This window comes from Globicephala melas, chromosome 4, assembly GCF_963455315.2.
Source record: "Globicephala melas chromosome 4, mGloMel1.2, whole genome shotgun sequence".
Taxonomy (NCBI): Eukaryota; Metazoa; Chordata; class Mammalia; order Artiodactyla; family Delphinidae; genus Globicephala; species Globicephala melas.
In genome coordinates, this window is record NC_083317.1 from 2,633,312 (window position 1) to 2,645,516 (window position 12,205).

Sequence of the window (12,205 nt, forward strand, 5' to 3'; positions counted from 1 at the left end):
GGGTGTGGCACCCCAGGGGCCCCAGGAAGCAGAAGCAGGGAGTGTGGGTGAGCGTGGGGCTGCCCCAGTCCAGGCTCTGCTCCCGCGTGCCCTGTGTGCTTCAGCAAGTGCCCACTGCTGGGTCTGTCACTGCGTCCACAAATGAGCGCATCAGACTGCATCGGGGTCGCCAGCTATGGCCCAAAGCTGGCCTGTCTGTATCCAGTCCTCGGCTGAGAATGGTTTTAACCCACTTAAATGGCTGGAAGGAGGAGGGGAGGGAAGGGGGGGAGGGAAGGGGGGGAAGAAGGAGAAGAAGAAGGGATGATTTGACAACGTGGAAATTATACAAAACTCACATCTCAGGGCCCACAAATAAAGTTTTATTGGCACGAGGCCACGACCACTCATTTGCCTGTCGGCCACGGCGGCTTTCACATACAAGGGCAGAGCCGAGCGGTTGCAACAGGGACCGAGTGGCCACAGCACCTAAACTATTTACTCCCTGGCCCTTTCCAGAAACAGCCTGCAGAGCCCGGCCAGCTCCATGCTGCCCACTCTTCCGTCATTCATGGTCCACAGCAAGGTCTCGGCAGGTCCAAGACGTGTTCTCATTTCCTAGTTTTCCTTCAGTCAGCTCAGGGCTGACATCACTGCTGACTCAGTCTTGGCCGTAGGGCTAAAATCCCTGCAATCGTGGTTTTGACGCTCTGCATTTTTCTAAAACACAAGAAAATCAATCCATGACTTTTAAAAGCAGACACTGCATCCTGTCCCTCCTCCGGCCTCCAGCGGAGGGTCCCCGTGGCCCTGCTGACCTTGAGGCCTCTTCCCTCTGGACCTGGGCTTCTCTGGCCCTGATGTCCCCTCCCTGCCTGGGCCACGTCAGTCACCAGCCTAGCAGGCGTCCAGCCTTGCGGGGTCGGGGTCGGAGCCGGGGCCGGTGCCTGACGACGGGGAAGGAATCTGCCGCTGTGTGTGGTTCCCGCCACTGCCTTCCCTCTCTGAGTCAGCCGCAAAACACGCGTGTGGACTGCACCAGGCGCCCTAGGAGGAATCTGAGAAGAGCTGAGCTTTTCCTCTGCCCTTGAAGGAGAGAGAGCGGCCTCATCCCACCCTGGGAGTGCTGGGCCACGGGGATGGGAGCAGCTCAGTAGGGGCAGAAGTCTGTCCCGTCCTTCGTGCTCTGGGGACAACACGGAGGAGTCTGGGGTACTGGGTCATGTTTTTTGTTGGTGGGGGGCCGTCCGTGCCTCCGCGGGTGGGTCCTAGAGGGAGGGGCGGGCCTGTGGTCCCAGCCATAAGGCCTGTGCTGGGGGCTGCGGCCGGTTCTCCGGTGGGAGATGTCTAAGGCAGACGCAAGCCACGTGGAGCGGGGGGGTGGGGGGGGATCTGGGCGTGGCCTTCAGTACCTGCTAGAACATCCGGGCTCAGACCACCCAAGGCCCTTGTCTGGCTGCCCCTGCTTGTCTGCCGTAAGGCCTCAGAGAGTTCTATGTGCTCCACTTCCCACCTAAGACAAATTGAGGGCACAATCTATCTCCAGCCCGTGAGGGGTATTATGACCAGGAGACGGACAGCTTTCTGACCCACTCAGTGTGGTCTGGGAACCACTGGACAGTGGGATGAGGGGTTTCGTCTCAGGAACATTCCACCCGTTTTCTATCTTGGCCCAAACTGCAGAGTCCAGGTGTCACAGCGTTGAGGACAGAGCCAAGTGTCCCCAACACCCCTGGCAGGGGACTCCACGCAGAGGGAGCCAGGAGGAACCCTCCAACAGATGGCCTGTGCAGGAGGTGGACGGTGGCCACACGTGGCCCACCTGCAGACCTCTCTGCCTTGGGAGTTGGGATTCGGGGATCACGTGTCCTGTGCTGTTTGACAGGCAGCCTCCCACGGGCCCCGGGGCAATGGCTGCTCACCCCTGCCCCAGGCAGCCCACCCCGCGGTCTCCCAGCCGCCGCGGCTCCAAGGCAGGGATGGGTGACTGCGCATCAGGGGAGGGGGGTGCCCGCTGGAAACCCGTGTGACTGCAGAGGCAGGCTTGCCTTTCACTGGACGTCTGCTCTTGGGAGCCTTCCAGAATGTGGAACGCACCTGGCGGGAAGCTGCCCTGTCTTCGGGACAAGTAGAGAAGCATCCTCCAGGCTGACAGGGTGGCAGAATGTCCACAGGCCCTTGAGAAGGGTCCCCTGGAGGCTGGGGACCCAGGAGGAGTGAGAAGGATAGTAAGACCAGCCAGATAGGCTCGGGACAGAGCGGCTTCCTAAAAGAGGGAGAGTCCAGCCTGGAGGGCCTCCAGGTGGAGGCATCCTTTCTAGGAGGAAAAAGGTAAGGACGGTCCACCCACTCGCGGGCATGTGATCACACTCAGGAAGTGCCCCAGGTGCCCACTTGGCATTTCCTGTGGGACCACCTTCTCCCCCGCCCCGCACCCTCACGCAGGTGGGCTGTTGCCTGATCTTGGGCTCCTGCTGCCAGAAAAGAAACAAACCCTTCCCCTACCCAGACCCAGGAAGCTCTGGGCACATCCAGAGAGCGCAGGAGCACGTGGTCAGGACAAAGAGGACGCTGGTCCCGCCTGAGCCTCCACCAGGCAGCAGCTCCCCACCTACGTTACCTTACGGGATTCTCGTAATTCAAGCCCAGAGCCTGGGTCAGAGGGCAAAGCGAGGGGCCCGAATGAGATCACAGGGGTCCTGGCACCTTTCCCTCTGCACCGCCACCCCGCCCGCGGGGCTTCCTCGGTGGGGTCCCGTCAGGCAGCACGTCCTGCAGGAGCCCCTGGGGAAGAGAGCCAGGGCCAGGCCTCAGACGTGTGCACACCCAGATCCAAAGAGGCCACAGGCTTCTCCACAAGTATTTCAAGAAGGCAGTGAGGACGCCAGGGCAGCCGTGGCCACGCAGGTCGGGGGAGCCGCCCTCGGGACTTCCCGGAGCCCGCAGATGCGACGTCCTTGTGCAAGTGTCCCTGAGGGTGGGCAGCCTGCCGTGCCCACGGGAGTCTGGCCTCCGGGAGAGCCTGGTCTCCAGGGAAGGGGCCTGCTGGGGCCTGGAGAGAGCGGGCCTGGGCGTTGACGTCATTGTTCGTTTGTTTCCGGGGTGTTCCTGCGAACGCTTCATATCCTCTTTCTCGTCCTTGCTTTGGCCCCAGGGTTGAGAGATGGGAGGGGCTTCGATGACCAGAGCTAGGGGCACACGGGTAACCAGCTCTCAGACAGCCCGGATTTGCTGCGCTTGCCAATGCCCATGGTGTAAACACTCCCACCTCGGCTGCCTCGAGGCCGCTATAAGTGCTACCCGCAAGGCGCCCGCCGCGGGTTCCCCATAGCACAGCCCGGACCGCCAGCTCCAGCTTCACTCACCGGGGAGGGCAGCGGCGGTACAAAGCAGCTGGGACCCCGTCGTTTTACACGAAGAGAACGGGAGCCTGGCGAGGGTCAGCCGGCGGCCCACTTCGTGTGCCAAGGACGAGGCAGAGTTGAGACCCAGATACAGACCTTCCGCCCAGAGCACAGCTTCCCACGCTCTCTCTCATTGCCAACTGCTCTCCAGCCAGGCCCTGTGCAGACTTGGGGCCGGAAAGGCTCACCCCCAGACAGAAGCCCGCCTGCATCCTGCCCAGCCCCAGAGGTGGGCTGGGCTGAGATGCCAGGGCTGCCTCGTGCCCCATGCGGTCTCCCCTGCATGCTGCCTGAGCTGCTAGAGCGTTCAGGCAGGTGGGCGCAGCACAGAGAGGCAGGCCTACACCCCCAGAGCCGCCCAGCCCGGCTCTCTCCTTCCACCTTTAGGAAGAGCAGCATTTGCCTTTTGAAGGGCACCGGTGTGTACACTCCACTTAAAGGATAACTTCTGATTATTTTCTTAATGGAAGAGCAAATATTTACATCTTACAAACCAAAGGGCAGGTTGGAATGTGTGCGAATACCAGCTTTGGGGCACTGCCACCGCAGCTCTCGAGAGGGAGTGGGCAGGAAAGCAGAAACTGTTGGCCGCAGTCGACCTTGCTCAGCTGGAGAGCAGAAGAAAGGGCCCTCTGTCGGGGGCGCGGCTGGCGGCCAGGTCTCTGTTTGCCTTGGGGAGTAGGGGCGGCTCAACCCTCCTGCCCCATTTCCCATTGGTGTGGGGAGGGGAGGAGAGGGGAGGTGCGAGCTTCTAGCTCTGGGACGCCTTTGCTGAGCCTGGGGCGCCCCTGCTGGGCTCGCCCACCCAGTCCCCACCCCGCTTGCACGTGACGGCCGCCAGCCTGGCCACGTGGACAGCGTGACCATCGGCCGGCTGCCCATCAGCTGATGCAGCCTCTGTGCCAATTGTTTAGGTTATTAGAACAAAACAAAACAAAGACCAGCCTCCGTCCACGAGCAGAAAGAGGGAGCCAGAAGGGAGGCCATGGGACGGGAGCAGCTCTTCCTGAGGAGCCCCAGGGTCCCCCCTCCAGGTGGGCCCAGGAGCCAGGCCGGTCTGGTCCCGTGAGGCTCTGCTCTGGTGACTGAGGACGCAGGGCTGCCCAGAAACCTGCAGACCTCCCGACCCCAGAGCAGGAGGTCCAGTTCAGGGGCCCCCGAGCCACCCTCTGAGAAGCCCCGCCAGCAGCCTGGGGTGTCCTGCAAGACCCAGCCTTTTGTCTGTCTGTCCGTCTGTCTGTCTGCTTCTTGCCACGGTCATTTTGCTTCCGAACCCCTGCTGCACCTCATCCATCTGCACGCAAAAGGGCCCAGAGCTGCCTGGGATCGTGGGTGGAAACATCCAGGACAGTGCAGCAGGGCTCTGGTGGGGGTGAGGAAGGAGAACAGACACAGCAGCAAGAGAACAGAGGACTCACCAGCCCTTGACCTCGTGCTGACCCGGAGTCCCGTGGACCCGACTCAGCGTCAGGGCTGGAGGCTGTGCAGCGGCCGCAGGCCCAGGGTCCTGAGAGTCCCCACAGGGCAGCGGCAGCACCTCTGCCTTGGGACGAGGACGGGACAGAGCCCCGTGATGAGAAGACGGGGTACGGCCCCCTGGCGGGCCCGCTGCTGATGCGGATGGAACGGAGCGCCGGACACTTCGGGTCTCCAGGCAACGCCTCGCAGGCCAGCCTCGCCACAGCAGGCGCTCCGTGGGGAGGCGTCCCGACCCTTCGTGTGCTGCCCACAGGAAGGGGTCAGCTGCGGCCTCCCACCTCACCCAGGGTGACCCCCAGGTGGGCCCTTCTCCACACGCGACCCGGCCGCGTCCGCCCGGCCACGTAGTCGTTTGCCTGTGCTGAGGCGGAGGTGGCCGGAGCTGGCTTCTGGTCAGCCCAGTTCCTGTGGAGACAAAGGTGCCCTTGAGGTAGGGCCTGGAGTCCTCGTCCTCAGCTCCTGTCTTGTCCGGCCTGCCTGGACCCGCCCCTGGACCCCAAGTGGCTTCCTCATGCTGCCCCCCAGGCGGCCATCCCAGCCCCTGGGCAGCCTGTCCTCCTGCGTCCACTGAGGCCGAGGGCAGAGGGTCAGGGTCCTGCCTGCACAGGGGCGGGGGTCCTCGCATGAGCAGGGATTGGTCGAAATCCTGGAAGGTGCCCTGTCGGCGACAGCAGGTGCTGATCTGGGAATGGAAAGCAGCTGGACCCCCGTGCGTGTGTGCGTGCGTGCGTGCGTGCGTGTGTGCGTGTGCGTGTGTGTGTGTGGCATGCGTGTCTACATGTGCACGTACACTGTGGGAGTGTGGGGCACATACATGTGTTCACATGTTCGCGGGTGCTTGCACTCCTGTGTGTTTGTGTGCGCATGTGCTGCATGTGTGTGTGTGCGTGCACGTGCGTGTACATGCATGAGCCTGTGTGTGCGTGTTTAAGGAAGGACAGGAGGCTCCGGCAGGCAGGCTGAGGTGGCCTTCTTCAGGGCAGGCAGGCCCCCAGGATGACTCTCAGCCGGAGACGCCAGGAAGGTCGCTCTGGGTCCACCTGGTCGCCATGCCTGGCTCCCCACGTCCCTCCAAGGAGCCCCGGAGGTGTGTCGTCTGCGGGTCGCTGTGGCGAGGATGTGCTGAAAGGTGAGACTCCAGCAGCCCCTCGGAGGCTCAGGTAGACCTCGCAGTAGCAGCTCCGGAAGGCCGCTATTTACACCCACGGTGAAAGGAGACCCAGAGGAAGACGGAGCTCCACCCCACCCTGCTTGACGCCACGCAGGGGCCGCCCTGCCCCCTGCCCCCATCCGTCCCCGGGGTGGGTCCACCTGGCCTAACGTCCTCCCATGCCCCTAGTGCCACTTTGGGCCAGCAGCCGTGACCAGAGCTGAAGGGCCCCAGGCACCGCTGGATGGAGGGGCAGGGCGGCTGACCTCACCAGGAGCTGTGCGAGTGGCTGGCTCTCCTTGACCTCCAAGGAGCCCCCCGTGCCACGCTGCCTGCGCTTTAAAGAGCAGCTGATGACCTCAAATGCCAGGTCCCACGCTGGAGCCCGCCGCTGCCTGCCCTCCCTGCCGTGGACCACAGGGCTGCCGGCGGAGGACAGGGTGGCAGCTGCTCAGAGAGCTAGAAGCTTTTGATTTGCGTCAGTGCCGAGCTGGCCAGGAGGGGCCGTCACGCTGGGCGCTTGGCAGCCGCGTGGAATCATGGTGACATCACGGCTCCCCTGCAAGCCCAGAGAGACGGGCTGCCTGTCCACCGAGCGCTGCCTGCTGAGCCCACACTCTGGGCCCCCCGCGTGTGCTGGATGGCTCAGGCGAAGGGGCTGCTAAAAGCAGTTCCCGTGATGCAAGCATCCCGGGGTCAGGCCCCGAGGGGAGGGAGCGGAGCTAGACTCTCTGCCCCCAGTGGGCTCGGGAGCGCTCCCAGGAGAAGTGGCTTGCCATCCTGCGGCCACCGAGGACTCCAGCTGACTGAGAGACTTGGCAGGGGCTGGGGCGCTACGGCAGACCTGCAATTTCACTGAGATGGAAGCATCCCCAGAGGACCCTGATGAAAACACAGCCGCCACAATGTGGCGGAAAAACAATCGCTTTAAGAGACCCGGAGGCCAGGTGTCAGCCAGCACTTTGCTGGGAGCAGAGAACCCGTCGGGGTCAGCGGTACGGCCCGCAGCTCCCACGTGTGGCCGTCTCAGCCCTCCCTTTGTCTCTGACCCCTCCCTCTCTGGGGCAGGAACGAGCACCTGTCACCTCGGAGACTCGACACTTGATCCTTGCAAGGGCCCTTGCGGGTGTCCCCCCAACTCCCCTCAACCTGGTCTCAGCTGAAACGAGTGAGGTGTCCTCCTGTCACCAGCCCAGCACCCTCCAGGGTGCCCCTGACAACAGAGTATCCCAACTCCGGGCAGGGACCACCTTCCACGGCCTGAATCCCACCTCCCTCTGTGCCTGGCGACGAACCTGTGTGTCCGTGGGGCCTCAGTTTACCTGCTCGGAGTGGCCCTCCTCCAAGCAGCCGGCCTGCTGGGGCACCCCGATGCCATCACTTGCTCCCAGCCACGCTGTGCCCTCAGCCCTGGGGTGGGTGGTGTCTCCCAGCGGCACAGCAGTGCCCGGAGGTCAGAGCCCGCGTGCCGCGCCACCGCAGAGCGCATGGGGGACCTGACGCTTGCCCTTCACTCGGGCCCACCTTGCCCTGGTTCACAGGAGGGCTGGCGACACTCCCCTCTCCTCGGAGAATCCAAGGATCCAGCTGGAGGGGTTCTCGGGGGTCCTACCCCACCCCCACCTCTGCCAAGTGACCATCCAGGCCCAGCAGGGACGCAGTGAGGGGACCCCATACCCCATCGGAACACTCAGACTCTGCTCCGGGCGCACCGACCTGGGGTCTCACCGCCCGTGCTTCCCTGGCTCCACCACTGACACCCCCAGTCGGGCGGCTGCCCACTGGGGGTCCAGTTTGGGCCGGTCACCCCAGGAAGTGGGTAATGTGCCCTGTGAGGACAGGCGGGAGGGGGCAGAAAGACCGGAGTCGCTGTCAGCCGTGCTGCAGAAAAGCCCTCCGTGCCAGCAGACACCTCCGCCACTGTCTGCTCCCTCCCCGCCTTGCACCTTGTGACCACGTGGGAGGGCCTTCTCGCCCCGCCTTCCGCTCCTGATGGCTCTGAGGTGAGTCACTGGAGTGTCCCTTGCCCTGAGTGTCCCGGCTGTAACCGTTTCCTGGAGCTGCTGTAACAAGTCGCCACAAACCGGGCGGGTTAGACCACAGAAATCCCTTCTCTCACAGCTCTGGAGGCCAGAAATCCAAGTCAAGGTGCGGGGGGCAGCTATTCCTCCTGAGGACGTGAGGGAGGGTCTGGCCCAGGCCTGTCCAGCTCCTGCTGGCAGCCAGCACGCCTCGGTGCCCCTCGGCCTGTAGACGCATCAGCCCATCTCTGCCTCTGTCCTCCTGCGGCCCCTCCCTGCGTGTCTGTGTCTCTTTTCCGTCACTGGACTTAGGGTCGCCCTGATCCAGGATGCCCTCATCTCTGCCCTTAACCTTGATCACATCTGCAAGGGCCACATTCCACGAAAGCCCACATTCTCGGGTCTGGGCAAACATCTCTTTCAGGGCCACCGTTCAGCCCCTACGCCAGGTTAGCAGAAGAACTGTCCCCTGCCTTAACTATGAGCTCATCTAATTGGTCCAAACTGGTGTCTCAGATCAAGAAACTGAGGCCAGAGGATGCAGGCCGGCACAGGCCAAGATGGGTTGAGGCAGGGCCAGGATGAGAGCAGGGGCTACTGCTACTGCGACCCCCCAGGGCTCGGTGTGACTGTGGGGTTCTGTCCTGGCCCCATCAAGTGGCTCAGACCCCTGGAGACCTCCTCTCTGTCTGCCAGCTCCCCAGCCCCCCAGCCCTGCTGCCCCCTCGCTGGCCCTGGGATCTCTGGGTGGGTCCACCTCAAGACAGTCCAGCTTGCTAAGGGCCAGCGGCGGTCCTGGCTCCTCCTGGCCAGCAGGGGCTGGGGCTGGCCGTTTCTGAGCATGGCACCTGACCTCTGAGCCACTCAGGACAGAGTCACAGGACGCGATGCCAAAGAATCCTCAGCTGGTGATGTGCTGTCGCCATGACCGGCCCAGGCCTGCAGAACTGGCTGAGCGAGACCTGGGAGAGCAACGGCCTGGACTGCTGTGAGCTAGGGGGACTGGGGCAGGGCAGACGCCCTCCTCCCCTCACCTGCTCCAGGCCACCAGCTGGGGCAGCGCCCCACTCCTGGAGGGCGTGGCCTCCGAAGTCTGAGGCTGCTTCTGCCCGGCCCCAGTGTGGACGTGACTCATGACGGAGGCCTCCTGGGAGGGTGGAGGGACCAGGCCGAGAGGGATGGGAAGGGCGTCTGGCCACAGATAGCTGCACGCGCGCTAAGCTCCCGGCCCCTTACCACGCAGTGGGTGGGGCGGGCCTTGGGGTTGGGGCCCACACCCTGGGAACAGTGAGGCCACCTGGCTGGGCGGGGGGAGCCCAGGCTGGGACACCCACCACCCGAGAGAGGCCAGGATATCTGGGGCCTCCTCTTTCCCTCCCGCCCCTTAGTCCGTGTGGGGCAGGGGGTTCCCTGGTGCCACTGCCAGCGCCGGCAGCGTTGTCCCTGGGGCTCAGCGTAAGGGGACGTGTGGGCACGTGCTCACCTCAGGCCTCTGGGTGCCTAGGAAGTGTGCCCCAGCCGCAGGAGCCCCCAGGCACTCCTTGGGGTGGGGGGACGTGGAACACTGGCCCAGAGATGGGCGACGGCACCCGGGCCCTCGGAGTGGACGGGGAGCCTGGACCCTGAGCGCTCCCCTCACATTGCTGGTGGCTGGTGAGCAGGGGCCGTGGTCTGGGGCGCTGGTTTTCCACGCGGCAAAGCCTGGCAGCCCCTGGGTCACCCCGAGCACACTCTGTGCCGCCCAGCTCGGGGCTTCCATGGGACAGAAGCGCCTCTGCCTGTGGATCGGGACACGCGGGGCCACGGGCCTGAGTGGTTTCCAAGGTGCCTTCTCTCCGCAGTGAGCCCCCGGCCAGGGCCCCCGGCCAGGCCCTGGTCCAGTCCGCGGACATCAAAGCGGGCTTCCTCGGCCCCCCCGTCCCATCCTCCAGCTCCAGCCGGGGGTCCTCTCGGGTTAAGACCCTGGGCACACCCGCCCTTAGCAGTTCTGTGTCAGCCTCAAGCCTGCATCGCAGGCCTCATCTCAGGAATGTTCCAGTTCTGTCCCCACTAGGACGCCCTCTCCAGGGACAACTCCATATGAAGCCCCAGCTTGGAGGGGTGGGTTCCCCTGAGAGAACAGAGCAAAGGGGCCCGTGTGTAGGTCGGGTGGGTCCGCAGAGTGCAGGGCTCCAGTTCAGCACATCTGGGTGTCAGACCCTCGTGATTCAAATCCCACCCACCCCCCCGCCAGGGAGCGACTAGCAGGCCTGCTCGATGGGACAGTCAGGGTCCCTCTACGTCAGGGGGTGCTGAGGTCTGGCAGGATCCCCACAGCCCAGCGGCCGCAGGGACACCGCCCCACCTCTTCCTACCTCCCTTGCTGGTCGGGGATCCCCACATCCTGTTCCGTCCTCATCGCCTCAGGACCCCTCCCACCTGGGAGCTGGGGCCCGTTGCCCACGGTGGCCAGGGCATCCGGTGGCCAGGCCTTTGCCCGGTGGCCGCCCTGCCCTTTGCACTTGGAGGAGGGTTGGAGGAGGCCGGGCTTGTGGAATGACCCTGACCCTCCCTGCCAGGCCACTAGGCCCTACGTCACTCTGGCCATCCACGGTGAGCCCCGCCCAGTGCCCTGCACCTGCTTCCCAAACTCTCCCACATCCTGGCCTGGCAGAAGATGCTCATCTTTGCAGGGGACCAGGAGAGGCTGGGTGCCCCTGGGGCTCCTTGCTGGCGGGGGCCGGGGCTGGGTGCGGGGTGATGTCCATCCAGCCCGGGCCCCAGGTGCAGCCCCGGGCCAGCAAGGATCAACACCTTCACTCACCTGTAACCCATTTGGGCTGCAAGAGCAGGAAGCCCCTGTTTGAGCTGACGCCCATGGCTCTGGTCATCTGGGAAGGGACACGGCCCCCTTTCCCAGGCTCCCCAGTCTGTCGGCCCCTCTTCCCCCACGCCCGCAGCCCGTTCCCCGCAGCCCTCCCCCCGCAGCCCTCCCCCTTGCCCTAGCGAGGAGCCCTAACCCCCAAGAGCGGGCCAGCCAGCATTCTGGGCACATGTCCCGGGGAGGGCGGGGCTGGCCGTGACTCCGGGCTGCCTCCTATGCTGTGTGGTTGCTACACCGAGGGCCCTGGGGTGTCTTCTCCCTTAACCGTCCCAGCCCTTAACAGAGGCTGTGTGATGCTCAGGTCCCGGGCAGGGGACCCCAGGCTGTACCTGCCTCCTGGTCCCACGCCATGGAGGACAGAACCGAGACTTCCACGCTGCTCATCACTCAGAGCAAGAGTCCCGTCGCCGTAACACGTGGCCACAAACCTGTGGCTCCCGCTCCATATTTACTCTCTTACAGTCTCCGGGGTCAGACGTCCTCCTCGCGTCTCACTGGGCTGAGGGCAAAGCCTGGGCAGGCCTGCTTCCCTCTGGAGGCCCCGGGGGAGAGTCCACCCCCAGGTCTTTCCAGCCTCTGGGGCGCCCGCTCTCTTGGGCTCGCGGCCCCTCCTCGACTCACAGCCAGCGACGGGCACCAAGTATCTCTCACGTCGCATCTCTCTGACAATGACTCTCCCCTCCCCCATTTAAGGGGCCCCTGCGCGCGCCCCAGGCCTGCCCCGGGAATCTAGGGTCATCCTCCCGCTTCGGGGGCAGGACACTAGGAACCTGAGTTCCCCCATGCTGTAGAAGGTAACATAGTCACAGGTTCCGGGATTAGGGTGCAGACAGCCCTGGGGGCCCCTAGGCCGCCTCCCACGCTCGGCCCTGGCCCTCTGCCCACACGGTCCCGGTTGAACTTGTGCACGTGCATCTCGTCCCACCAAGGACATAGAGGCTCCCCACCACGACTTCTCTGCTCACCTCATCCACGGCGCCAGGCACGGCGGCCTGGAAGGATCGGATGGCCGGTTCACAGGCTGCCCATTGTGATTCTCTGGGTGGAGCCCACGGAGCCTGGCAAGCCTGCAGCGGGCATCCTCCCACCCCAGTAAACAGGCCTTTGTTCCTGCGGCTGGGTCCCCGCCCTGCGCTTCGCAGGTCAAGCCCAGGCTCTGACTCTGGCTCCCTGCCTGCTGGCTGGGCGACTATACTGTCATCTGGTCACCTGGACAGTGCTGGGAGCTGTCACCAGCATCTGATGGACGAGGCTCAGACCCCAAGGCTCGGGGGAGGGTGAGCAGAGCCGCCCGGGAGCATTCAGTGCA

At 64.4% G+C, this 12,205-nt stretch overlaps 1 protein-coding gene across 10 annotated transcripts; it reads right to left on the reverse strand.

Moving 5' to 3' along the window:
- Positions 1 to 350: 350 nt before the first annotated feature.
- LOC115841469 (collagen alpha-1(I) chain-like) lies at positions 351 to 11,984 on the reverse strand. Of its 10 annotated transcripts, none has more exons than XR_011377398.1 (6): positions 11,862 to 11,954; positions 3,345 to 5,267; positions 2,028 to 3,167; positions 1,392 to 1,492; positions 798 to 1,037; positions 351 to 699 (listed from the first exon to the last, which is right to left on the reverse strand). XR_011377398.1 is itself a non-coding variant. In XM_060297731.1 (6 exons), the coding sequence occupies exons 2-6, from the start codon at positions 11,278 to 11,280 to the stop codon at positions 989 to 991; spliced, it is 762 nt and encodes a 253-aa protein (XP_060153714.1). In that variant the 5' UTR covers positions 11,281 to 11,395; positions 11,862 to 11,984; the 3' UTR covers positions 798 to 988. The 10 variants fall into 10 exon arrangements, 4 of the variants coding, with proteins under 4 accessions (XP_060153714.1, XP_060153710.1, XP_060153711.1 ...); XR_011377397.1 differs by lacking the exon at positions 11,862 to 11,954 and adding an exon at positions 6,279 to 10,943; XR_011377399.1 differs by lacking the exon at positions 11,862 to 11,954 and having other exon boundaries at positions 2,028 to 2,245; positions 2,686 to 3,167; positions 3,345 to 10,943.
- Positions 11,985 to 12,205: the final 221 nt, after the last annotated feature.